This window comes from Delphinapterus leucas, chromosome 17, assembly GCF_059928025.1.
Source record: "Delphinapterus leucas isolate spDelLeu-1000000601 "Yukka" chromosome 17, BTC_Dleu_Yukka2, whole genome shotgun sequence".
NCBI lineage: Eukaryota > Metazoa > Chordata > Mammalia > Artiodactyla > Monodontidae > Delphinapterus > Delphinapterus leucas.
Window position 1 is genome coordinate 10,762,857 of NC_143145.1, and position 27,972 is coordinate 10,790,828.

General features: G+C 38.9%; 1 protein-coding gene across 7 annotated transcripts in view; it reads left to right on the forward strand.

Moving 5' to 3' along the window:
• Window positions 1-24,904, forward strand: part of CYRIB (CYFIP related Rac1 interactor B) — a 154,122-nt gene extending 129,218 nt beyond the window's left edge. For all 7 annotated transcript variants that reach the window (XM_089898520.1, XM_022554091.2, XM_089898521.1 and 4 more), the window contains 9 exons: window positions 1,043-1,164; window positions 5,234-5,339; window positions 11,401-11,537; window positions 12,924-13,001; window positions 14,989-15,105; window positions 16,014-16,093; window positions 17,719-17,845; window positions 19,290-19,360; window positions 24,165-24,904. In XM_089898520.1, coding sequence (XP_089754646.1) covers window positions 1,043-1,164; window positions 5,234-5,339; window positions 11,401-11,537; window positions 12,924-13,001; window positions 14,989-15,105; window positions 16,014-16,093; window positions 17,719-17,845; window positions 19,290-19,360; window positions 24,165-24,228 — 902 coding nt within the window. In that variant the 3' untranslated portion in view covers window positions 24,229-24,904. The remainder of the gene's footprint in view (window positions 1-1,042; window positions 1,165-5,233; window positions 5,340-11,400; window positions 11,538-12,923; window positions 13,002-14,988; window positions 15,106-16,013; window positions 16,094-17,718; window positions 17,846-19,289; window positions 19,361-24,164) is intronic.
• Window positions 24,905-27,972: the final 3,068 nt, after the last annotated feature.

The window sequence follows — 27,972 nt, forward strand, 5'->3', positions numbered from 1 at the left end:
GTATTGGATATAGTCTAGTTGGAAAGATTTATGAAAAACTCATTTTCGTCACAAAGCGGCCAATTCTCCCCTCCCCACCCAAAAAAAGAATCAAATGTATTGAATAAAAAAGATTTATCCTTAGAGAAACAAGTGACCAAGGTATTGAAAACGGGATTTTTGTCACCTCGAGTCTAACAGAGAGAAATCCAGAATTATTCATCTATTAGCCTAAGTTTTGTGGCTAACACCACAGGTAGTAGAAATGCCCATATGTTTGTGTTCCTGATTATGTTTTTTATAAGTATAATTCTCCATTTTTCCTCTCAGTCCCAAGTGTATAGGAACTCGGTTTTTGCTTTAGTATTTCAAAATTTCAGTGATACTGTTGTATCTTAAAGTATCTAGTTTTTAGTAGCCTAGTGATTCTGGAGCAGTTTCATAGTTCGAACTCCTCTGCACAGGAATCTGGACCTTTTGTTCATCAGCAGAGAAGTTCATTGGTACAGAATACAAAGGTCTTTAGAAAAAGGGAGCATCTAAAAACTTTTTTTTTTAGTTTCTAATTTTTTTATATCAAAGCTCAGTCATTAAAATGAACTTCATAGGAAAATAGTTTATGTCTTAAACCGTAGATGAGCAAGATGTATTAATAGGGCTTTCATTTCTGTTGCATTAAAATAGATCATTACTCATACATTTACAGTCATTACTGTTAGTGATGCATATAGTAGAAACAGTGATTATTGACACTCACAATTAAAATTTTTGAATTATAATCCTTGTTTGTTTAATGTACCACGTCATGATTTGTAACTAAAATAAATAGTAATGTTTGGTGTTCCCTTGCTTCTTTGTGATATTTACAAACTTGAGGATAGTTATTCAAATGTAGAACTATGGAAAAATTGTCAGTCTTTTCTAAGAAGTGCAAAGTTAGCACTGGACAAAATGTTAGTCATCTTTAGAAAATCAGATTAATCAATGCTTAGAGTTATTATACATGTACTAAAAAAAAAAAATCATGTGACTCTAAATTTTCTTGTGCTTCCCTGCTATTTAGATGCCCAGCCTACAGAGTCTGAGAAGGAAATTTATAATCAGGTGAATGTAGTACTAAAAGATGCAGAAGGCATCTTGGAGGACTTGCAGTCATATAGAGGAGCTGGCCATGAAATACGAGAGGTAAAGCATGTTTATACATTTTCCAATAAACTAAAAATTACTATGTCCCTCTTTTTAATCTCTATTATTTTCTATACTTTATTGTCTGTTTGCATATTAAATATTCGGTTTAAAGGAAGATCACTTGCATTATTTCAAAAGTGGTTGCAGTGATACAAGGGTAAAAGGAAAACAAGGTTCTATAACTATGTAATTTATATATATTAAAGAAAAGTTTATTTTTTTGGTTTATTCTCACACCTGAAATTTACAGTATCCATGGTGGCTATTTATATTGTTTTTGGAGGGGAGAACATGAGACTTTCTGTGGCTTCTTTTTGTCCTGCTAGTCTGTTTTTCTGCTCCTCCTAAGCTTCCTAGGAGAAAGCTGAAGCCATCCTTGTGATCTGGACCCCCTCAACTCTGTCTGATGACTTGATACCACAGAGCAAATGTTTGGTGTGGTCTCCCTCAGCTTTCTTCTCCCAAACCTCTGAACTTATCCAGGTTTCCATCCATCTTTTTTTCTATTTCTTCGGTTTTTTTTGTTTTTGTTTTTTTTCAGAAGAAGCGGTCCCTACTTCTTACCAAGACTAACTTCTCTACCTTTGTTCTCCACCCTCCTCTGGAACTTTACTCTTTTAATTTCCTTCTCTTAATTACATTTTCTTTCTTTTTTCTTTTATTGACTCCTTCCCGGCACATGTACACATACACGCAAGTGTCCTATACTACCCAAAGAAACTCCCTGGCCTCTGGACCTTATCTCTCTTTTTCTCATTACATTTCTTGAAGGCATAGCTCACACTTTGTTGCTTCATTTTTTCCTGCCCTTCTGTTTCTGTTATTCTTCTCTGTAACTAATAGTGCAGAGGTTTTCAAGGATTGATCTCTTGGGTTTACAGACCATATCGAACCTGATTCCTCTGATGACATTTGGAGTACTAGTAAAGGAAGAAATAAGTGCACACACCTGAAGACACTGAGTCACTAAGTGTTTTGGACTGAGGGGCCACAGGTTTGGGTGATTGACTGGATGTTTAATGTAAAGGAGAAGGAGGAGTTAAAGGGTTCCATGGAGTCTAGTTTAGACTAGCAGTTGGTCCTTTCATTAGCAGGGAAGTTATAGATGATGTGAATTCCATGTTTTACCTCTCCTGCACTGGACTGCTTGTTTCCTGAATGTCTTACGTAGGTACAGTTACTTGCCTTTGTTTCTGTCTGGAATATGCCCTTCTTTTTTTCTTTTCCTTCCTTCAAATCTCAATAATCTTCTACTTCCCTGTACTCTTTTGCCATAGCACCTTGCACATGTTTTTTTATGGTAGCCATCACTTTTTTTTAAACCATTGATATATGATGTCTGTATCTCCACTGCTGTACTGCTAGCTTGAGGAGGGTAAACTTGGTTTCTTACTTATTTTTGTGTTATCAGCACCTAGTATAGTGCTTAGTAAGCAGTTAGTAACTGTTGAAGAAATAAATGCAAGAGCTTTAGATTAATCTTGCTAATATTATTAGCTTGAGTAAAACCTTAAGATTTCAGTAAATGAAGGCATGTAACCATTTCTGTGAATTTCAAGTTCCCTAAACATATAAAAGCTGAGTATATACCAAATACATAAAGAACAGATATAACTACCAAAACTGCCATAGGTCAATGTGAAGACTTAATTGACTTAGTAGAACAACCATTCTACCTATGAGAAAACACACAATAGAAAAATGTTCAGGTTTACAATAAATGCCCACCACTGTCAAGAAGTTTTACTGCACACAGTAATAAAGTATTAAAAGTTTAATATTGGTTGGTTTATGAAGAAACAGGTAGTCTTAATGCAAGTGGTATTGTAGAATGGTATCTTTTTGAGGTCGGTTTGGCAAGGTATAAAATTAGATCTGTAAAATTATTTATACTCTTCTATCAGATACTTAATTTTAGAAAATATTCTCCAAAAGGCTATCATTCAAGAGGGAGGGAAATGTAAAAACCTTTATGGCCACCTTATTCATCATAGAAAACATGTAGAAGCAATTCATAGAGTCGTTTTGAGGATAAAGTTAGATAATCCATCAGCAAAGACACATAGAAGCTGACACATAGAACATAGACTGAGAGTTTACTGTTATTACTATGCTAATGATGTGGATTATATATGTATTTGTTTAAATAGTACTTTATTAAACATGACTCTAAAATTGAATAAAATGTGATTTAAGATATAATCTATTAAATAAACAAAGCTTACTCTCTAGAATAAACCACTAGAGAGGGAAATAAGAACTTTACCTAATGTTTTGATGTATCCATAACAGTTTTAACATTTTTGAAAATGAAAGTTATAATATTTGCTCCATGACAACCTCACCATTGACATCTTACTTAAGTGCTCTTTTTCATGTTGGGCTATGATGGGTGCTGTACCAGAAATGTTATCTAACAGCAGTAAAACTGATCTGAGAGGAGAAAGAATCAGAATTATAAGGAGAACCATAAAATGTTTTCATAAAAGAGCAGACAGTGTCTTCAGTTCTAAATCCAGGCAAGGCAGGGCCAAGGAAATAGTTAACTCTATTCAGTTATGAAAATGGGTGACACTTGCTGGAGCACTTTAATATTATGAGAATGAGCTGATATTTAGAAAATCATTTTTAGATCCTTGCAAGAAAGGTTGGATAGACTTCTGAGGAGAAGAAAATAAATTTAAAAATTCTATCTATTTGCTTATTTCCCAAGTAATAAACAAATTTTTACTACTTGATATGAAACCATTGAGACTGGACTTGAGGCTAAAAGGATTTTTTCATATACATCAAGATAGTATCACAGTCCCTTTGAAATAGTCACATTAATACAATGTGAAATAAGGATTGTTACATGTTGTAATGTCTGGTTTTCTTTAACATTACAATATTTCTAGATAGTCATATAAGTGGGATTCATTTCAGACTCCTATTTGCTTATATAAAAAAAATCAAGAAAATTTGAATACAATGGCAGGCTTATAAAGCAAGTTGCTTAAACAATGTATAGCCCATTTATTTAGTTTGTAGCTAATTTATTTGAAGCATCTTCTAAATCTGTCTGGCTTCAGTTTTATTTTGCTGTCTTATTTTTTGGTTTTGTATGGATGGAGTCAGAGTAGAGTACTAGTGTCTTGGGAAAATCTAAGTGTGCCATTTAGATTGCAGATATGTTACAAACAGGCGTTGGTTATGCGTTTCACCTTTCAGATGGTGTGTTTAGCTCATTTGAAGATGTTAGAGAAAGCAAACCAAGGTGTGGAAAAACGGTGAAGAAAGGCATCTGTAAGCAAAAGGAAGATGAAAGCAAGAAAATATATTTCTTTGGGAATAACCCTCTATATTTACAAATGATTGCCTGATGGCTTAGAAGGCTGGGCAGAGAAAGAGCATATTCATGTTTATTTTAGAGTCTCTAGATTATGTTTTATTTTCTCCCCTTTCACATTTGAAACTAGTTTTTCACCTCACTCAGGAAAACCTAAAAAAAACTTAGATTCCAGAATAGAGTTTTAGTTACAGGGAGGGGATAAGTGACAATTTCTGAATCACATTTTTCAGGCTGATTTAGGTTTTCAAGTGTTTGGTAACTTTTTAAAAACTAGTTTGGACCCTGGAATTTGAATTATTGAAAGTTTATTAGCCTTTTCCCAGATTGGGTCTTATTTCATTATTGCCTGCCTTTTTTGGTTTCCTTTTATTCTACGAAAATAATCCTTAAAACAGAATTTCTAAGAAAGCTTGTCTGTGATATTGGAAACATTTTGGTTTCTTTTTGTGGCTCTAAAAAGTATCAAGGCGTAATATACCTAACAAACATATATTGTGTCATTTTTTATTCCATCTCTCCATATCCATTGCAAGAATAACGAAGAATGTATTATAATAGGTTTAAAGTATCCATGGAGTTGAGAAGGCCACTCTCAGCATTTCTGGGTCCATTATTCTGAATTTCATGGACTATACCAGGGTTTCCTGTGTTTGCCAAAACCTATATTTTAATGTAAAAATAATACTGTTGTGATTTTTTAAAAATCTAACTATTTTTATTCTTTGGATTTTGAAGGCCATCCAGCATCCAGCAGATGAGAAGTTGCAAGAGAAGGCATGGGGTGCAGTTGTTCCACTAGTAGGCAAATTAAAGAAATTTTATGAGTTTTCTCAGAGGTTAGGTAAGTTGAAAGTTTTGTCATTATGACTTGCCTAGTGAGAAAGACAGTTACTGATACTGGAAGTTATTTACAGTATTTTGTGTTCATACTGCTAAATTTATATGTTTCATAAGTAAAGCAGCTTGGTAGACTATGAGATTATAGCATAATCTTCCTATCATCCTGTTCAACCAGGTGTTCAATTTATTTAGACCATTTTTCTCAACAAATTTTGACTTCCGTAAGGAAATTTCTGATTTTTTGCAGCTTAAAGGGTCCTACTGTGGGAAACAGCTTGGTAGAATTTCTCTCCAGCTCCATAGCACATCCTTTCCCATATGTGGGAACTAATCCGAGGTCTCCTGGGTTATTTAGATTTTTGTGCTCTTAAGATCATGGCTGGTTATGATCAGTTCATGTACCTAAAGCTGTACGAGATGAGAAATAGGAAGCTAATGTTATATGCGAAGTTATCGAGGGCGTCATTAAGTAACAAGAATTCATGACCATCTGCTTCTGCCCTCACGTGGGAACAATTATTCAGAGATCAGAATTGTGCCTTTAATACAGTGAATAAGCAAAATTGGAGTTCTTTTTCTTGGAGAAGGAGGAGGTAGAACAGGTAAGATTTAGCTCTCTAGCTGCTTGTGTAATTTGAAAGATGTAAACTTTGTGAAGTTGGGAGCATAGGGGAGGAGTGGTATAGATGTGTCAGAAATTTGAAACATTTCAGTTTAAGTTTTTGATACATGTTTTTATATAGTTTTGCTTTTTGAATCATAAAAATGTGTTATATATTCTAAATGAGTACATACAATTTGATAAGGAAACCAGTACTGTAAGATAGAAGTCAACTGGCGGCTCATAAGCTAAATTTAGACCTGAGACACGGTTTGTTTGGCCCACATGGTTTTTAAAAATTCCTGATTAATTGCCAGGTTTTAAAATTGGTAATTATATGTGTTGTGTGTGTTTTAAGTCTTCAGTTGCTTTGGAAAAATCAATAGCTTAGCCAGCAGTTGAGCAATGGATCTGCCTCTCAATTGGCGAAGCTAAGTGGCAAACTGACTCTGTGTCCAGTAGTTAGGGCGTGTACTTTCTAGTTTGCAGTGGGTCTCTACTGCATCCTGGTTTTTTATATCTTGCTCTCTTTATGTCTTTATATTAGCTACTTGGCCATTTGTGTTTACAACTTCTGCTTCAAAGTTTAAGTTCTATTATTATTTTTTTTAATTTGAGCTTTTAATTTTTTAAATATTTATTTATTTATTTTTGGCTGCGTTGGGTTTTCGTTGCTGTGCAGGCTTTCTCTAGTTGTGGTGAGCCACAGCTACTCTTCATTTCGGTGCGTGGGCTTCTCATTGCGGTGGTTTCTCTTGTTGCGGAGCACGAGATCTAGGCATGCGGGCTTCAGTAGTTGCCGCGTGCAGGCTCGGTAGTTGTGGCTCATGGGCTCTAGAGCGAGGGCTCAGTAGTTGTGGCACACGGGCTTAATTGCTCTGCGGCATATGGGATCTTCCCGGACCAGGGCTCGAACCCGTGTCCCCTGCATTGGCAGGCGGATTCTTAACCACTGTGCCAGCAGGGAAGTCCTGTGAAGTTCTGTGTTTTTTTTTAAAAAGCGCATATTTTTTAAAAAGTAAGAGAATTGCTATTTTTCCTTAGATGCAGTATACACTGTTAAATGCAAAGACAAATAATAGTTGAGACAGAAGTGTTTGTGTAAATTGTCCTTTTTTTTTTTTGCGGGCCTCTCACTGTTGTGAGCCTCTCCCGTTGCGGAGCGCAGGCTCAGCGGCCATGGCTCACGGGCCCAGCCACTCCGCGGCATGTGGGATCTTCCCGGACTGGGGCGCGAACCTGTGTCCCCTGCATCGGCAGGAGGACTCTCAACCACTGCGCCACCAGTGAAGCCCTAAATTGGCCTTTTCTTACTAGAAATAAGAATTATAAATTATTTTCCTCGAGCATGACAGTCAGTTCTTTCAGTCAAGTATCTACGTAGTCTGTAGCTTTGTAACCTCAGAGAGCCTAGGTCTTTCCATTTTAGTTATCTTCATGACTTATTTAGGGTTTTGCTGTGCTGCTCGTTCCTAGACGCTTTCGAAGTTAAATGGCTTTAGATGCCGCTCAGGTCCTACTCAAGTTCATCTTGGTTTCTTAGCATTTGCCAGTAAAAAAAAATAATAATAATTATAAAATAGGCCAAACCCATCAGGCTTACGTATTTTCTCATATTTTAACTACTGGAATTACATCAGGTTAGTGTTGTGTGTTTCGGCACAGGTGCTGGGTTCCGTTTCAGCAGAGGATATAGTAACACAGGTAATAGCAGAAAGCTATCAGTTTTTTATTCTGTCGTGTGGGAGCCTTGAACCTTCATTGTGTAGTCTAGGGCTTCTGTAAAGGTATGAACAAAGTACAAATTTAAGATCTGGTGGTTTACTCCTCATCTCTCGGCCAATAACCTGGTTTATAATATTTCCAGTTTCCTTGCTGACAGGGTACATGTCTTTGCTTGCACGTGATAGGAGCTCAATGTTGAATGAGTGAGCAAGTGATAGATAAATGAGTACGTACATCTGATATATCAAATATGTGTTGGATATTCAGGAGAAGCAATAATAATGGATTTTAGGCTTTCAAGGCATAATGGCCTGTGTTTGAATTCCTCTGTTTGCAGTTATTAGCTGTGTGGCCTTGGCTACATCATTTAAATTCTCTGAGCTTCAGTATCCTATCTGGACCTCCAGTCAGTTGAACCCTCTGCTTTAAGTCCACTTAACCTCTGTTGTCTCTTTTCTTCCTACCTCACTGTTGAGCCAGAGATGAGGATAAACACCACAAACAGCACACAGAATACCGCACAGCTGTGAAGACACACATGGTCCTTCAGAATTCCAAGAAGGTTGCTTGGTTCAAGCACTACAGATAAACCATGGGGTGTACTCCAGAAGAGGGACCCTGATCCCTTGCTGGTTTGCATATTTATAGAGGGACAGGGAAGGGACCACTTGACTAATTTGGAAGACACTGAGCTTTGCCAACATGGTTTAACCTTGCTGGCACGGGAAACATCCTGTACTTGCTTGTTTCAGTCTGAGGCCTTCCCAGTTGAGGCAGCTATCTGAGCGAAGGTTTTGTGGCCAGACAGTACATAAACTGCTTTGTGTCTCCTCAGTCTTCCTGTTCCAGGGGCTTATTGGGGCCACCTCCAGGGGTCATAGTGAGTGAGTCTATCCAACGTGTTGACTCCTTTTCACTGGGCTAAATTTATCAAAATTTGTTCAAAAAGTTCTGAATTGCCCACAATGGTGGTATTACCTCTTGGCTGTTTCAGATCCCCCGCACTCCATATCCTTTGGGTTCTCTTCTGGGGATTCAAAGACTGCTCTTTGATAGTGGATGGTTGGCAGTAGGTGCGAATATATGGCTCTTGTCTGTAAAGGAGCCTTCTCTTCCTAGTCATCCGTTGTTTCCCCTTCTGGATCTACTTTGTGGACTGATCTGTCATTATTTCTCCGTTCAGTCTCTTCCTTGCAGCCTTCTTACATAGCTTTGGCTTCTGCACTGGTTTACCAGCTAATGCTTTCCAGAATTTAGGGCTTAAGTAGTCCACTAATTTCCTCCTTGGCGTCTACCTTTTGTAAGAGTTATAACCACATCATTTTGTTTCAGGAGCTTCATCAGAGAGACCAATCCCTACATCATCTGTTCTTTGACCTCCCTTTCTTTCTAACTCAGCCAGAGACCGGAGCCACCTTCTGAGATCCTCTGTCTCTGATTCCCCTCTTGTCGCAGGGCACTGTAGTCTAGTAGGACTGTCTTGTATCAGCAGAGGGCCCCGGGCTGATCTAGCTGCTTCAAAGGCAAGTAAGCAGCCTTATCATTTTGAGTTTCTCTTTCATGGGAGATGTGCCACTGAGGACTGAGCCGTTCACGGACAGAAGTTCTCCCCGGTCATTGGCCATCTCAGGTCAGCCATGACCTGACTCACCCCTCAGTGTGGGGCTGAGGAGTGTCTCCCATTCCCCGGAGCGGTGAGCACTGTAGATGCTGGACTTTGCCCTGAGGCTGGATCAAATCCAGCAAATGAGAATTTCTTTTTTCTTTAACAGCTTGTAACAGTATTGGTGTTTTTTGTTTTTGTTTTTAAAATGGTTTTTCCTGTTCTCACATCTCTCAAACTTTGTTTTCCACTTACATTAATGCTGACACATGAGATGAGTAGTGGGAGAAGTAAGCCATTTTTCAGAAGAGCCAAAAGTTTTTTCCTTTTAATTGATCCTCACGTCCACTCTTGCACCTCTAGAAGCCATCCATACTCCCACAGTGTGTTCTCCACACTGCAGATGAAGTGGAGTTATTAAATGCTAATCTGATGATGTCACTACCCTGCTTAAATAGTTTCTCCAGGGACATTATGATGACATGGCCAGGGTGCTTATTAATATGGCACACAGATGGTCCTCGTGTTGTTTTAGTCTTAGGTTCCTCTCCTTCTTGCCTCTCCATTCCCCTGTACTGGTTGTTGTGCGTTTCTCTACTGTGTCACGCTCTTCTCAGTTCAGGATCTGGCTCCCTGCCCTATTGGCAAACCCCTGCTCATTCTTAGTGCACAGTCCAGTCTCAGCCCAGATGTCATGTATTCAGGGAGGTCTTTTCCTGAGTCTTGAACTAGGTAAGGTCCCGGTTTTATACCTTTCCACGGTGCCGTGCCCTTCTCCTTCTTAACACACATCCCAGCTGTAGTAAGTTGTCTCTCTTCTCTGTATCATTAGGCGCTGTGTGGGCCTAGGGCATGTCCATCTTCATCTTCCCCCAGTGCCTGGCACATGTTAGACCATCAGTACATTTTCTGACTTACATAAAGAAAAGGATAGTAGCTGACATTTGGAGTTACTGTGTGGATTACAAATAGTGTCTAGCTCAGTACCTGCCATATAATAGACACATAAGGAGTACTTACTGTTGGTACTGATCAGTAAATTAATCTTTTATAAGGTTGCAGAAGGCTAGTTAGAATGTCGCTTTTTGTGAGAAACAGCTTATTATGGTGGAAAAAATAGGGCTGTGAAATCAGAAACACCTGGCATTTATGAGCTATACCCTTGGGGGTCTAACCTCTGAAACTCAGTTTATCCATCTGTAATGCCGATGTCACAGTTGATGGTGAAAGTTAAATGACAGACTAGGTTAAATGCGTAAGTATGAATGTTGGTTCATAATTGGGTCTTCATAAACGGTAGAGTTGGTATTTTTTAAGTGAAAGGTTGATGATCTGACATAAATTTGTTATCACTAATAAATATTTATTAATCGAACATTTATTCCTAAACATCAGATGACCGTCTAACTCTGTAAGCTCTTGTTTTCTCTGAGCAGGATCTACCATTGTTTTCTGATTCTGTAACTGAAATAGTTTGATTTCTGTGATTTTTTTTTTGAAGTGCAGTCAGTATTTCCATTTTTAAATGGAATATAAAATAAACTGCTACGTCTGGCATTCCAAAAGTAGCAGTTGTTTCAAAGGAACGGTTTTATTTATATAATAAATTAGAATATTTATATTATGGTCCTGAGATACCAAGTTCTAAAACACTGAAGAGAGCTAATTATTAAACCAAATATTTGGTTTCCTTTAGTAACTGAAAGAAAGCAGTTTGTGTTTATAAATAAACAGTATATTCAAAGTATGTGAAGTTGGTAATTCATTCACACCCATGTACCGATTTGTCTCTGTGGCCACAGTGCCCTTGAAGAAGTTACTCAGCTGTAGTAACAGTTACCATTTCATAAAAATCAACACAGTAGAATGTGAAAATAATATAAAATTTGTCCTTTGATCCTGGTATCTCATTCACATTCCACATGATTTTGAATTTGTGTTTACAGAAATTGAGTTAGTCACTTCAGGGTTTCTATTCTAGTAAACAGTATTCAGTTTGAGTGTTACATTTAGAATCTGGCTTTTAAAGAGACCTTACTTTTATGGGAATTGAAGTCAAAACATTTAAAAATCGCTCACGTTTTAATAAACAAATATCAGGTACAAACAACATTTTAATCTTTTTTTCTTTAGAAGCAGCATTAAGAGGTCTTCTGGGAGCCTTGACAAGTACCCCGTATTCTCCTACCCAGCATCTAGAGCGAGAGCAGGCTCTTGCTAAACAGTTTGCAGAAATTCTTCATTTTACACTCCGGTTTGATGAACTCAAGGTAGGATTGTTCTGCTGGTTCTCATTGTTACGGAAATCAAGAGTCTTTCAAAGAGCACTAGGAGGAGATGCCTGGAGACCTTTTCAAAATGTGTTTAAATGCCTGCTGGTCCTTAGCAAAAATGCCGGATTTAACACTTACGCAGGCCTTTTGGTATATACATAGCAAACAGCAAATTACCCAATATTCAGTTTTCATTTTTTAATTTATTTTACTTATTTATTTTTTGGCTGCACTGTGTCTTCATAGCTGCGCACAGGCTTTCTCTAGTTGCGGCGAGCAGGGGCTATTCATTGTGATGCGCGGGCTTCTCATTGCGGTGGCTTTTCTTGTTGTGGAGCACAGGCTCTAGGCGCGTGGGCTTCATTAGTTGTGGCTCGCGGGCTCACTAGTTACGACTCGCAGGCTCTAGAACACAGGCTCAGTAGTTGTGGCACACGGGCTTAGTTGCTCCGCAGCATGTGGGATCTTCCTGGACCAGGGATTGAACCCGTGTCCCCTGCATTGGCAGGCGGATTCTTAACCACTGGACCACCAGGGAAGTCCATCAGTTTTCATTTAACTTCATTTTAAAAATCATGTCTGAAACAACAATACTGGCTTTTTCTAATATATTTTTTCTGCTCATCCCCACTTTTTTCAACATTCTTCTATATAAAAATGTTAAGATACTTTTTCTTTCTCTCACCCATCTCCCTCCCTCTCTCTTTCTCACCACCCTCCTTCCATCTACCTACCTACCTACCTATAAATGTCCTTTTTGCTGGAAGGAGTGAGAGTGTAAAGAAAGAAGCACTAAATTCCATGTCAGGAGACCTTAGTTCCACTTTAGGCTCTGGCACGGTAACCAGTTATGAAGCAGGTCCTTTGACTTTTCAGCACCTCAGGTATCTTGTCTAGAAAGTGGAAGAGCTGGATTCCTAACTGCAGCTTTTTATCAACACTGTATCATAGACAATTATTCTCTTTTATTAATACTTTGAGCACAAATGATTCGTATATAAAGTTTTAGTCTGTTTGAAGATTGCCCTGTTGACCCTATATATACTTTATTGTAATAACCCAAAATAAGTGCCTACACATTCCTTTTTGTTTCTGTTTATTTGGTAATATCATTTTTGGTAAACAGACTTTTAGTATATTACCTGAAATTAATGAAAAGAAAGAAAGAAAGTATACTGACTGACTGAAAAACAGTGTGCATGTTCTCCTGTGTTCAGTAGTGACTGAACACGGTGTTATGTAACTTAAGTGCAGTAGTCATATTGGATGATATTACAAATTAGGGAATGTTACTTAACTAATTATGACTAGTATATCTTTCGCTTAATTTGTGTACCATATTTAGTAAATAATACCTTTTTCTTTCATAAATATCTTCTTTAGATGACAAATCCTGCCATACAGAATGATTTCAGCTATTACAGAAGGACACTGAGTCGTATGAGGATTAATAATGTTCCAGTAAGTTAATGCTTTGAATTACAGGGTGGTAATAATAATTCAGTTCTCAGTTTGTTCAGTTTAATCTTTTGCTCATGCATTCATTCATTCAGGTAAAGCTAAAGCTAGTAGTAAAGTTAGTAATTATGGGCATCCACAGCTGTGGGAAGAAAGAGCAAAATGTAGCAGACCATATTGTTTTTACCTATTTTTCCACCCAGGCCCTGATTCCATAAGTAATCCAGTAAAATTGCTTTTTGCCTATATAATGTTGATACTTAAAAATTTCTCTTTGTATTCTCATTTTAACTGCACAAAAATTGTGTGAATTAGTGGTTATGAGTTATTTGTCCCCATATTCTTAGAATGGAAGAGTCCTGGGGAGAAACTGACCAGGGACAGGAGAAATACTAACACTGGCAGGATGGGAAAGTGAGGTCCTGGACGTCGAGCTTGTCCGTGTCTGACATGGCTGTGTGAGAAATGGCTTCTGTGCCTGTTGCTTGGCTAGCATAGCTTCTCTTCTGGTTTGTTAGCATCTTGACTTCTCCTCATTTTAAGCTGTTTAGTACCCTTTTCTCCAGCATGTCAAATGCCATAAGTAAAACCTTAAATATGAAGAAAATACTATCTTTTTCTCTAGATATTTTGAGGACCTATCAATATATTGTGCTAATTGGTATGAAAAATAGAAAATTCCTAGGGTCAGGCCTGGCCTCAAGTAGATAGTTTAATAAAGAAATACTATATAAGATTGTAAGGAGTGATAAGTGGCATAAGAGGTTAAAAGAAAAAACAACCAAAGGAGACCATTGAATAAATATTTTATGAAGTAGCTGCTCTAAGACAGGCCTGGATTGGAAGAAAGATTTCTTTTCCATGAAGCCTCTGGTATATGCATTAGTTTGGTTTCTTCTGTGAGGCTGACCTTATCATCTGTCTTTTTCATACTCACCATGTAAAATAAAATGAAATAAAATCACCCAATCCTCTATTATAGCCATCCTGCCATGCATCAAGGGCAAAGGCATTGAAATCATCGTTGTACTGTCTTTTGCTCTCAGTAATTATAGGTAAATCCAGTCGTTGTCAAGTGACATCTCTCTCACATCTCTTCACTGCCCCCCTTTCCATCTCTTTGTACTTCTATCCCAGTTGAGAGCCTAATACCCACTTTCTTTTTGGCAACCATTCTATAATAGCTGTAGAGCGTATTTTCTGACATACAGTCTCTTTTTGGTACAATCTGCCCACTATCATTAGTTAAATTTATTTAGAAGATTGACTGAATTGTTATTCCTTTCTTTTGACACTGTAAGTGGCTCCCCATTACATATAGAAGAAAAATATGACCTTAAGCTAGGATTTCACTTAAGCTAGGATTTAGTCCTACCCCAGCTTTGCTTTCCAGCCCTTCTTTCAGTAGTTGCTGTCCCTTATTACACTGACTACATTGACTTACACTCTACCAAGCATTTGAAAGCATGCTCTTCCGCCTGACTGGTTGGAATACCTTGTGTGCCTGTCCGTCATCACCTACAAAAAAACTCTTCCATGAGTCCAGTTTAGTTTCTTCCAGTCTAACTTAGTCTTCCCCCCACCCCCCCTTTCATCCCTTGTCTCTTAGCATGTTATTGTGGCTGCTGTGTGGGTACTTATGTGCTCCTAATAGAGGCAGGTACGATGTCCTAGGCATCGTTCCATCCTCCATAGCATTTAGGATGACCCCTTGTATACAGTAGGCAGCCCATCAAGGTTTTATTTAATTGCTTAATATCATTTAAAATATTTTTTAAAAAGTTAATCTTTTTTAAAATGGCTTAATATTATTTTTAATCTTTTTATTTTTAAAGAGTATTTAAGTATTGTGTGCATTTGAGGGTCTAAAATATAAGAGTATTTATTAGATTAATTTAACAAGCATTAGATGGGCACCCTGCCTAGGCTCTTTTATAATATTATTTAATAACTTATGAGCTGATATCAAGTGTCTTTATTTTCCACACAGGCAGAAGGAGAAAATGAAGTAAATAATGAATTGGCAAATCGAATGTCTTTGTTTTATGCTGAGGCAACCCCAATGCTGAAAACCTTAAGTGATGCCACAACAAAATTTGTATCAGAGGTAAGCATTGTTACTCTTCTGCCTGTCTGAAGATAGGATGATCTGAGCGAGACCATGACTTTAAAGACCATCTAAGCTGATAGACTGAGATGCAGTTTGTGCACGGGGTCTGGTCCTCTTCCCTGAGGCCCATGTGTGCACATCTACCGCCTGTTTGCAGTCGCCCTTTGGATGTATAAGCCACACCTCAGTAGTACCATGACCAAACCGAAGTCTTGATTGTTTTTCCCAATCCCGCCTTTTCTCCAGTTTTCCCTATCTCAACTAACAGTAACACTGTGCAAGCAGATAACTTAAGGATTATCATCCTGAATTGCTTCCTTTATCTCACCCCGTACATCCACTCCATCAGGCAAGGCAGTCTTATTGGCTCTTCTTACAAGATATACCCTGAATCTGAAAACTTAACCCTTTGCTACCTCTAGCTACCTCTCTAGATCAGCCCACCACTTCTCACTTGCATTTCTGCATTCCTGCTCTGACTGTTCTTACTTCTTCCACTCTTGACCCACTGCAGTCCTTTCTCCAAAGAGCAGCCAAGTAATCTTCTTAAGACATAAACCACATTCCCTTCCTCTGCTTAAAATGTTTCCAGTGACTTCCCAGTACTTGTAGCATCAACTCCAAGTACCTTGTGGCTATGAGGCCTTGTCTGCGTATTGTGGTTGTTTCCACTCAGCTCTAGAATGTAAGGGCTTCTTGGGAGAAAGGAGGCTTTTAGCTCTTTTGCTCATAGCTGTATCCTCAGAGCTTAGAACAGTACCTAGAATCTAGTGCATTTTTTAACAAAATTAAGAGTAGGGACCAAATTTTAAAGTTGCTAATTTTTCATGTTTTGCTAGATTTTAAATTTTTCTTGAGTAATAACTGTCACTCTTACTTTTTTTGTTCTCCATACACTTTTACAGAATAAAAATTTACCAATAGAAAATACCACAGATTGTCTAAGCACCATGGCTAGTGTGTGCAGAGTCATGCTTGAAACACCGTGAGTATTCACTGATCTTTTTCACTTGAACAGTCCTGTTGAAATGATTGTCCAGATGTGAATAAGTTGTATTTGGAAGGTGGAAATTAAGTATATCCCAAGTATGTAATGCTAACATATGAACAAAACTAAAATAATTTGACAGCTTAATGTAAGTTCTAGTTAAACATATAAAGTACATTTGATTTTCAGGTGTGTCAGACCAGTCAGACTCTTCAGAATAGGGATTTTTTGGTGCTTTTTTGGGAGTAGGGGAAGAGCTTAAAAGCGCATCTGGTTATGCCTCTCATAAACATTATCGTTCCCTTTTCATAGAGAACTTTGCCCTTTTTTCCTAGAGGGCTAGAGTTGTTCTACTTATCCCTTTCTCCCAATATTAGGTCTCAGTCTTCTTTTTTTTTTTTAAACCCAACACAGCTAAATTCTCTTCTAGGTTTCTCCTCTCTCTCAAGCCATTTGTAACATGTACCACAGTGTTTTCTGTCTGGCTTTTCCTGTCAGCAGGCAGAAAGAATTCCTCCTGTGTTCCTGAATAATATATGGTTTTCCTAGATAACTTTAGTTTTTGTGGAGCTTTTTATTTTCCAAAGCACTATTATATACTCATCTTATTGGAAAACTTTATGAAGTAAGAGGGCAGCTGCTAATCATCATATTATCATCATTCTCATCTAGGGCAGTAAGATCCTGGGGCATGAAGGGACTGATACACAGTAGCTGACCTCACACATGTGCTTGGATGTCTCCATTCTGGTTCTGGACTCTTTCTGCTATGCCATGCTGCCTTTTATGTAGACAAAAGTGCTATTTCCTTTTTCCCATTTGAGAGAAGAATATAATTGAATTTTAGGAAATTAAAATCCAGTAAACACAATAATGTGTTTATATCAGCTTAGCCCCTAAATAGCAAATGTACTTTCTCTGTTAAGCTAGTGGCTTTTTCACCATATTGCTGGTGACAGCCTTTCAGAGCACCCATCCCCAAACTTTTACTTCGGGCCACTTTTTAAAAAAAAAATAAATTATTTAAATTTTTATTTGTTTTTGGCTGCGTTGGGTCTTCGTTACTGCACACGGGCTTTTCTCTAGTTATGGCGAGCGGGGGCTACTCTTCGTCACAATGCACGGGCTTCTCATTGCGGTGGCTTCACTTGTTGCAGAACACTGGCTCTAGGCGTGCAGGCTTCAGTAGTTGCAGCACGTGGGCTCAGTAGTTGTGGCTCGAGGGCTCTAGAGCGCAGGCTCAGTAGTTGTAGCGCATGAGCTGAGTTGCTCCACGGCATGTGGGATCTTCCCGGACCAGGGATCAAACCCGTGTCCCCTGCATTGGCAGGTGGATTCTCAACCACTGTGCCACCAGGGAAGTCCCTGGGCCACTTTTGATTTCTCTAAAATTGTCTCATCTCCGCTAAGCAGAAGGGGTAATATACTGACGTGCATATAGAGACCAGAATATGTAAGTGATAACTGCTCCACCCCCGTCATTTCTCTGGGAATCTCATTGCAGAGAAGGTGGGGCTATAAGCTTAGCGTCCCTTTTAGATATCAATAGAATACAACTTTGAGCATCAGTCAGCTCATGAGTTTGTGATGTGCCTCATCCATCCATCTTTTCTATCCTCCAGGGAATACAGAAGCAGATTTACAAATGAAGAAACAGTGTCATTCTGCTTGAGGGTAATGGTAGGCGTCATAATACTCTATGACCACGTACATCCAGTGGGAGCATTTGCCAAAACTTCAAAAATTGATGTAAGTTATATTTGTTTTATATAATTACCAATAATTTCCGTAAGTGGAAACCATAGGTTTTTATTTAAAGAGCTGGCAAGCTGCACTCTGTCACAGAATTTATTTTTATAGTTTGTGATAATAGTGGATTTTGGTTTCCTCTCTGTTGTGGTATTTCTTATAGCCTACATAGAGATGGAATAGAATGAATGAAGGATAACTGTACTGTCTTTTAAAGTATCTCCTCAGTACTGATAAGTGATACTTCTGCATATTTGGCAATATATGTAAATAAATAATCAGACAAATTTTTTTTTATTGTATCCTTTCATTCCTTCGGCCAAAGCCCATTTTAAATGATTTACTTACAAATGTATATTAAAAGCCAGTCGAGGTGCCTCAGTGCAAAAAGTTGAGGACTGCATCTTTCCCTCCTCCTCCCGGTCATAGTGCTTTGTGGCTGTAGCCTGGGCTTCTCTGCTTCGTAAGTCCTCTCCTCGCTCTCACACCTGGTTCATAAAAGTTATAGCCTGTAGTTTACTGAGAGTTGTCTTCCAGTTACCCTTTGACAGCTGGCTTCAGGCTCTTTGCATTTCACATGTAGACTACTGATGACTAGGCAGTCTTCTTGCCTTCGCTCATATCTATTCTATGTAAAGAGAACTAAGTCAACATTTATTGAGTGATTACTGTGTCCCAGGAATTTTAACATTTGTTCTCTCATTTAACTCTGAAAATACTCTTAGGATATAGGTGCTATTTTCCCTGTACTAGCAGAGAAGTAAAGTTTAGAGAGGTTTGTAATATAATTGCTAGTGAATGGTACATGGATTCCGAACCCACATCTCCATGGCTTCCAAAGCCTATGGTATTTCTACTGTGTTATGCTTTTTCACGATAATCAGGCTCATCTTCCTTACAGATCATTTTCATTGAGTTGTTCCCTTTCAAAATAGCCTGTAATGAGTTCCTGCCATCCCTGTCAGTTCCAAATGAGTCCTTCTGCCTTTCGAGGCCCTCTGTAAACTCCCCTGTGTGAGTCATCTCGGCCCTGCAAAATATTGTCCTCTGCATGTGATGAACTTTATTACTTTTGTCATGGGGTTCGTCTACCTGGAAGGTGTCTTTTTTCCGTACAAGTGTGTCCATTCTGTCCTTTAAAAGGCTACTCAACACCTTTTCCAGGAAGTCCTCCCTTTAGTAAACCCTTAGTTTTCCCATTAGTGTGGGTGGTGCTTCAGTTTGTCTGATTTGATTCCCAAAAAGTTTTGTTTGATTGACAAACTGAAAATAACACTTAGGTAGATTTTTTTCCCCTATTCTAAGAATAATTATTTTGACATTTCTAGTGTGTAATTTCTCATGAGTGCGTAGTTATGGAGCTGGTTTAAGTATTAACTATTTTGAGAATGAATGTTAGATGAAAAATCGATGTTTTACCTTTTCCGTTTCCTTTTCTACTTAGATGAAAGGTTGTATCAAAGTTCTTAAGGACCAGCCTCCTAATAGTGTAGAAGGTCTTCTCAATGCTCTCAGGTGTGTATACATGTAAAGGTATATATGTATAGAACAAATGTATTAAGAAAATGCTTCAAAATATGACTAACACATGAATATAAATGTTGGAAATGTGAAGAGCTCATTTTGCTTATTGGTAATCTTGCTTTCAGATATTGGTAACAATATTTTTATAATAAGTGTGTGTGTATGTGTGTGTGTGTGTGTGTAAATGAAAATAGCTTCATTTCTTTGCTAAAGAGTTTGGCTTTCACTTTTTGCCCCCCTTGAAGCGAGGATTGCTTATTTTTTGTTTTTTAATGAAAATAATTGTAAATAAAATTCAGAAAACAGGAAAATTTAAAGAAAAAGAAGGAAATAATGAAACCTCACTATTTTGAAATAAACCACTGTTAACATTTTGGTATATATCCTTCCAGAGTTTTTCTTTTTTAAACACTTGTATATAGTCATAGCGCTATATAATAGTTATCTTTTTACAAAATAATACCATACAATCTGTTTAATAACTGACTCTTTTCCCTTAATATAGTATAATTACATTGCTATGTTCATAATACAGATCTCTTATTTTTGTGCATTTCTTGTAATATTTCTTACAATGAAAATAAAGTAGTCATTATTTGATGTCTTCTCAGCTTAGACTTACTTGATTTAGTTACTGAAGCTCCTAAGAATCCTGTAATATTTTTAGATGAAAATGTCAGCACATTATAATATCTTGACTACAGATATTTAATTGGTAGTATAACTTCCTTAACATAAAAAGATGATTTGCTTGTTACTTGATTATTTTGTGTTTGAACACAAAAATTATACGAATGCAGAAATACTCCTTTAGTGACTTTTTGAGGTCATAGGCCGTCTTTGCTTTTCACTGCAGTGCATTGTAGTTCACATAATAGAATAAAATGATTTCCAGCTTAGTATTTTATTCCCCACATGTTCTGTGAGCAAAACAGATTGTTATTCCTTTTGGATACTTCGTCACCTGGTAAGTCATAAAGCAAAATCTAGGATGTGTATTTCAGCTGAGTGGAACCATGAAATTATTTTATTAAGATGATGAAGAGTATTCTACAAGCAGTGACTGCTGAATAAAGGAGCTGTATTCTAAACGAACACCAAACGCTTAAGGAACGTAATATAACAACAACAAAATTCTTACAATGTCAAATTATTTCAACCGTAAGCCTATCAAAAACCTTAAGTTTTTACTCTGGAGATTTCTCATTGGTTTTACCAATATTTATGGTTGTGTGAATCTTTCCTACTTGGTCCCTTTCTGAGGACTCCCTGTGTCCCAGTCAGCCTGATTTTTCTCCCAGGCCCTTTCTTTCGGATTGGTTAGACTCTTCCAAAGCCAGCAAGTGACAGGACATTTTTTTAAAGTGAGAGGTAATAGAGGTCTAAGAGGCTTTAGTATTACATATTTCTTTACCCTGAAGGGACTGTGCTTCAAACATTAATTTAAAAACTCAGAGTTTACCTTTATTTTTCAAAGTGTAAAAGTAGTTTGGTGTAAGGCAAAGGAGGGCGGTCGCGGTGAGTGAAAGGGTGCTGAAGTCTCCCACACAGCGATCTGTGTCTGAGGGAAAGAGGAGGAGAAGCACCACTGAGGCGAGAGCCACCTGTCAGTTTTCAGTTTTCTTTCCAAACCTATAATGGAAATCAGAAAAGAAAAGGTTGTTGCAGAGAGAACTCTTGAACTGTTATTATTCATAGTGAAACACATATTCTGTGTCTGGTTCTTAATTTTCACCTGGGAGGTTTTGTAAAGTTTATCAGTATACTTGTTGCTATGTAGTAGTGGTTATAATTAGTATCATTTTTATGTCACTGTACATTTACAATGCAATTTCATGTCTGTGGCTTTATTGAATCTTTACCACAGCTTAGTGAGGTAGGTGGTGGGCATGGGGTGTTGGGGGTATCTCCATCATGCAGTAGTTACCTTAAGCTCTTGAGAGGCTTAAAGATTATATAGCTAATAATAAGCATTGGAATCTATTTACAAATGCAGGATTTTATTCTTGAAATCCCATATACTTGATGCTACATCATTGAGCCTTAGGTGTACCATGAGACTGAACTTCAGTGGACTTTGGAATTATCTGGATGGAAAGGGACGTGCAGATTCCCAGGTTACCACCTCCACAGAGTCTCTTCATTACGTCTGGGGTGGGGCTCAGGCACGTCATTTGATAAACACCCTGTCTGTTGTAGATAATGCTGAAACTTTGAGAAACACTGCTCAGACTAAACCAACCTAACGCTTAATCTGCTTCACTCAGAGCAAAGAAGGTGCTGTTAAGAAAGCATTTTGGAATTCCCAAAGTGCTGTGCGAGTGCTGTTAGTTCTGCCTCTACAAAATGGAACACTTTTGTGCTGCATTATTTTCTTTTAGTGAATAGCTTATTTATTAGAGATGCTCACTCCATCATTTTCCTCAGAGCCAAGTTTCAAATAGGAGTGTAGTTGCATATATATACACGTTGCCTATTTTGGGTGCTTTTCTGTGGTAATGATACAGTTCGCACCAGCTTATACTATGTGCTTAAGAGAAAGCAATGAGCCATGTCTGCATTTTACAGGTGGGGAAATGGAACCAAGTGCCTTTGATTAAAAAAGAGACAGAAAATGAAAGCTAGAGCTGGGAGTTAGGTTCAGTGCTAGATAATTGCCTTCTTCATTAAGTTTAAAAAGAAACGTAAATAATAGTTGCTTTTCTTCAGTAGAAAAGTCGTATGCACTTGGAAAAGGACTTTGTGTTTATGCATAAAGTAAAATAATACCATACATGTTCATACGTTATTTTCACGTATGTTAGATGCCATTGGCCTTTTCTTGATAAGAGTGTGATGGTGATGCGACATGCCTCTGGACTGGCTCTGTCCAGGAGGCTCTGATCACATCCCTCGGGGGGAGCGAGAGCTCATATCTGGGTAGAGAGGAAGGCGCTCAGCACTCCTGCACGGGCACAGTCCACTGCTGAGTTGTCATGCTTTACTCTGCACTTGACATTTTGTCGTGCCTGTTACTTGGCTCTTTCCACTGTGCAGCTGTGTAAAGGAGATGGAAACAACAGAAATGAAGGAATGGATGTTGAAAATTCTTATTTTCTGACATCAGTAGGATGATGTATAGCGATATATGTGTTATCTGCACTTGGGAAATAAAACAGAAAGGTTAAGTCTTTGCTACATCACCTACCACTTAGTGTAAAAATTCTCCCTTACGGAGTTTTATTTCAGGCTAGCTGCTTAGCTTCTTGTCTTCCTTCCACAAATATTAATTGAGTACCTGTTATGTGCCAGGCTGGTGTCTTGTTCTGTAATACGAGAACAGTATGGAGGTGACCTCTGAGTAAAATTGTAGAGTATATCACAGACTTACTGAAGCACATATTTGTCTCTTTACCTCTCTAAGGATTTACTTGAGTTGAGGTACTTTCTTCAGTTTTTAAATTGATATGAAATGAACCTGACGAGAATTGAGTTTAAATTTCTTTAACACAGAGAGACCATCCGTGTGTATCTCCTTAAAGAGATACATTTCTTAAAGATATGTGAAATGCTTGTGAACCAGGTTGACTGATCCGGCATTAATGTTCTGTGTGAATTATGTCCAAAATGTGCCCCCCGTTCAGGCATCGCTCCTAATGCGGTGCAAGCCTGGGTCACTGGGCCTTCCCAGCCCCCCGGCTGGTCCCTGCTGTTCCTTCTCCCTGCGCTTCTCCCTCAGCAACCGGAGAGGAACCGCACATCACCCCCTTGCTCAGCATCCTCCGCTGGCTTTCATTAACCTCAGAATAATCTCGAAACTCTTCGCTGTGGCCTGTAGTGTCTGCGTGACCTGGTCTTTCTTTGTCTCTAAGGCCCCACCAGTACTTTCCTCCTTTGCTGCTAATACCCCTTCTGTAGGGGTAGTGTATTATCATCTTTCTCCCTCTGCTAGGTGGTAAGCTCCTGGAACAGTGCCTGACACACAGCAGGCCTGCTTATTGAATTTCTGCCATTAAAAAGAATCCTATGGTGAATCTTCTCGTAAAATAATCATCACTCCTAGTGATTCTTTTTTAGGTTCTTAGTTTGCATTTACATATTTAAAACAAAGCACATCTGCCTGGAAATAAGGCACTTAGAGAATTGAAACATTTTGGGATATGACAGAACTGAAATAGTTGAACTGTCTTAAATACAGAATGGAACAGGGGTTGGCAAACTTTTTTTTGTAAAGGACCAAAGAATAAGCAAGTATTTTAGGCTTTTTAGACCATGTGTTGTCTGTCAGAGCTATTCAGCTCTGCCGCTGTAGCAAGAAGGTAACCATAGACAGTACTTAAGTGAATCAGCATGGCTCTGTTAGAGTAAAATGTTATAAACACTGAAATTTGAAATTCATGTAATTTCTGCGTGAACACGAAATACTATTTTTTGACTTTTTCTCCCAGCCATTTAAAAATGTAAAAATATGCTTAGTTCACAGGCCCTACAAAAATAGGTGGTGGGTTGGATCTGATCCACGGGCTCTAATTTGCCAACCCCTGATATAGGACAGCAATTATTTTCCTCTGAGTGAGAAGTTACTTTAGAATTTAACCAGGTAGTTCTAAATAAGTTAAACGGCCATTGGATCTTCTGTTTAAAAGGTGAGAGGAGCATAAGCTAGCAGGACCTGAATAGGGTTAAAGCTGGAATGAAAAGGCATGATTTTGTGAGAGAAGATTGCCTGGCCAGTTGCCTCTCGTACCGTAATTGTAGACCCTGACGCGGGTTCTGTCTGTTTGCTCACTCCCTGAATTGACGCTTTCCCTTTTAGGTACACAACGAAACATTTGAATGATGAGACTACCTCCAAGCAGATTAAATCCATGCTGCAGTGACAGCTCTGGAGTAGCACCTGCTGTAGACAGAAGACAGTATTCTGCAGTGACTGAGAATGCACAGTTTTTAGTGATTGCAATTACTATCTCATTTACTCTTGCTTTTTATTTCTTTCCTCTGTTCCTCTCCCTCTTTTTTAATCATATTCTTGTTCTTAAGACTTCTTTTCTGTGCCAAAATCAGTAAAGTTATACTCTGAAGGGATGTTGTCCTTTCAAACAGGCCATCTAAGGCAGCTAATTATGCATTGCATTGGGGTCTCTACTGAGAAAAATTCTGTGACTTGAACTAAATATTTTTAAATGTGGATTTTTTTTGAAAACTAATATTTAATATTGCTTCTCCTGCATGGCAAAACTGCCTATTCTGCTATTTAAAAACCCTCAATGACTTTATTTTCTACTGCCGCTTTTTTCATGTGCAGCCAAAATGAAAATGTTTAAATTAACTGTGTTGTACAAATGGTACCCAACACAAACTTTTTTTAAATTAGTAAGACTTTTGTTTAAAGTTTTAAGTTTGCATTTTGACTTTTTTTGTAAGGATGTATGTTGTGTGTTTAACCTTTATTAACTAATGTTAAAAACTGTGATGTGTGCGTAGAATATTACGTATGCATGTTCATGTTTAAAGAATGGCTGTTGATAAAATAAAAATCAGCTTTCATTTTTCTAAGTGTGGCTTGGTTTACTGGTGTTTTGTTTTTAGGCTTCTAGAGATTTCCCCATGTATATTTTTATGGAATGTATATACACATTACATATTTTTTCCTGCTTTTAGGGCAGGGCTGGGTTTTTCTTTTTTATCATTTTAATTGCTTTTAAAATCTTGCTAAGTGCAGTAAGACTAGTGATCTTGCCATACTTGACTTTTCTCCTTGACTTACTCTTGTATGGACGTAGTAACAAGGAAGTAAGACTAGTGATCTTGCCATACTTGACTTTTCTCCTTGACTTACTACTCTTGTATGGACGTAGTAACAAGGAAAACTACACTCCTGCTTGATGGGCATTTTCCAGCAGCGAGAAGGTAGCCACTGGAAACAGAGTGTGGAGGAAGAACAGTCCTTATTACTGGGAGGAGCGTGAGTATACGAGGGACTTCCTAGGAGAAACTGAAGGCCACAGTATCACTAGTGGTAGGAAACTCGCATGCTTATTACTTTAAGATCATAAAACCGTAATCATGAAGTCTAAGTGTCCTGATTGGGAGAAGCTGCTTAAAGGTTGTCTAGTCTACCCATGCTAGTTTAACAGTTAACTATGGGAGAAAATCCCAGAGGATTCCCTCAAAACCTGGCTTAGTAGCGTCAGGTCACCATGCCCACAGCCCTTCATGATGGAATCCCTGTTGACCTCTCTGTGGTCTCATTCTCTCGCACCCACACCGTGCTCCCAGCCAGGCTCAACTGTGTGCTGCTCAGATTGTTCCACGCAGTGTCACACCTCCGTAACTCGGGTCCGGCTGGTCCCTGAGCCTGTCATTCACTTCCTCCCGTGTGTCCGTCTGATGAAGAGCCGCTCTCATTTTTCAAGGACCAGCTTGTGTCACTTGGACGAAGCCTTTGGGATATACATGAGCCACCTCCTTCTAGGCACCTTCTAATAAGAGGGTTGTAATGGGCTAAATAGTGCCCTGTCTCCCAAAGATACGTGCACCTGGAACCTGGAGATGCCACCTCATTGGGAAAAGGGTATTTGCAGCTGAAATTAAGTCAAGGATCTGGAGATAAGGCCGTCCTGGATTACATGGGGCCCTAAACTCAATATAAGAGAAAAGAAGAGGAAACGGACACAGAGCAGAAGGCCGTGTGAAGATGGAGGCGGGACTGGAGCAGTGTGTCTGCTAGCCGAGGAACCCAGAGTCGCCGGCAGCACCAGAAGCTGGAGGAGAGGCCTGGACCGTTCTCCCTGAGAGCCTCCGGAGGGAACCACCCCTGCTCACACCCTGGTTTCAGACTTAACGGCTTCCGGGACTCAGGATAAGCTTGTTTTATGCCACCCAGTTGGGGGTAACTTGTTATGGCAGCCCTAAGACTCTAATACAAACTATCTCATCCAACACTGCTGATATTTCGCTGGACCTCTTTCCTGATACTGTGAGAACTTGAGAAAAGAGCCATGTCTGAGGTCCCTTCAGTGTCCCAAGGATCTTGCCCTCTGCCCGAATCTAAGTAGGTGCCAAGTGTGCGTGCTTGAACGGAGTGAATGAACGTAAATTAAAAATAAGGTTGCAGCTGAAATAGATAAAGTAATACAGCTGCGGCCTTCGCAGTTAACGTAGTTTGAGATCTGCACGTTGGAGAGTAAGTGGAAAGATCTCTCAACCTCTGACCAGGGCTCAGCAAACTCGTCTGTGAGCCAATCCTCCCGCCACCTGTTTCTCTACAGCCTATGAACTAAGAATAGTTTTTACATTTTTAAAAGGTTGGCAAAAGTCAAAATAATATTTTGTGGCATGTGTAAAATATATGAAATTTAAATTCGATTGCCCGTAAATAAAATTTTATCGGAACACAGCCTCACTCATTTGTTTACATGTTATTTTTGGCTACTTTTGCACTACAACAGCAGAATGGAATTCTTGTGACAGAGGCCATATGGCCCTCAGAGGCTAAAATATTTACTGTCTGGCCCTTTACAGAAAGTTTACCGATCTCTCATCTAGTTACAAGAGCAGGTTTCTTTGAGAACCTAGTGTGTCGGAAGCACCATGCTGCAGAGTGATACAAGGAGCCATCTCTGCTGCCAGGAAGTGGTGGGTTTAATTTGGTCTAATATTTGCCGTTCAGATAGCCAGAGGGAACAAAAAGGCATCTTCTCACCTGCCGAGTCTGATCCCTATTCATGTCTATCCTCAGAATGAAGGATTATGGGGCCGGCCATGGGCTCATCAGGAAAGAGGACCAGGATTAATTAGCAGGATCTGCCCTGTGTACTGGAGGGAGGTGTGACTCCGTTCTGTGCAGGTAAATTTTCTGTCACCCTAAGGCAGCCTCCTTTTACCCCCTCTTACCTCTAAAACAGCCCGGTCGGTATCTCTCTACTCACCCTTGGCCCCAGTCCCCGTGTCTCTTCCTTCACAGTGTAAAGTGTCCGTTGCATCATGTCTTCCACCAACGATACCCATGATGACCTGTTATCTGCCCTGTTTCTGCAGCCCTCCAGCTAGACGAGTAGAACTCTTCAGTTGGCTGTTTTCTCACTTTAGAGATTTGGATTAAGAAGCCCTCTGGACTATTTTAAGACTGCTCCAAGTATTTTAGACTTGTCATAAGGGGAATTAGCATTTGTGCTCAAAACCAGGTCTTTTGAGTTGAAATGCCATACTGGTTCCATTTGAGATTGCAGGAACTGCCAGTCCATAAATTCTTACAATCCCTTACAGAGCATATTTCACAATCTTTACGTGGTGCAGTTTGTTCCATATACTGTTCCGTGCTTTGCTTTATTCACTTAATGAGGATCGTAGATTGTCCCATGGGTTTACCTAGACAGCATCCTCATTCTCTGTGAAGGCTGTGTGGTACTCCATTATATGCCTGTACCATAATTCGCTAAACCAGTCCCTATCTGAGGGACTCAGTTTATTTCCAAACTACTGTCACTGTAAACAGTGATGTGAGGACAGACCTTGTACATACGTCGTGCATGTACACAAATATCACGTCTCCTTCACTCCGCATCAAGTAACCCCGGCCACGCTAATCTTGCTGTTCTTCAAATGCAGTGAGGGCGCTGCAC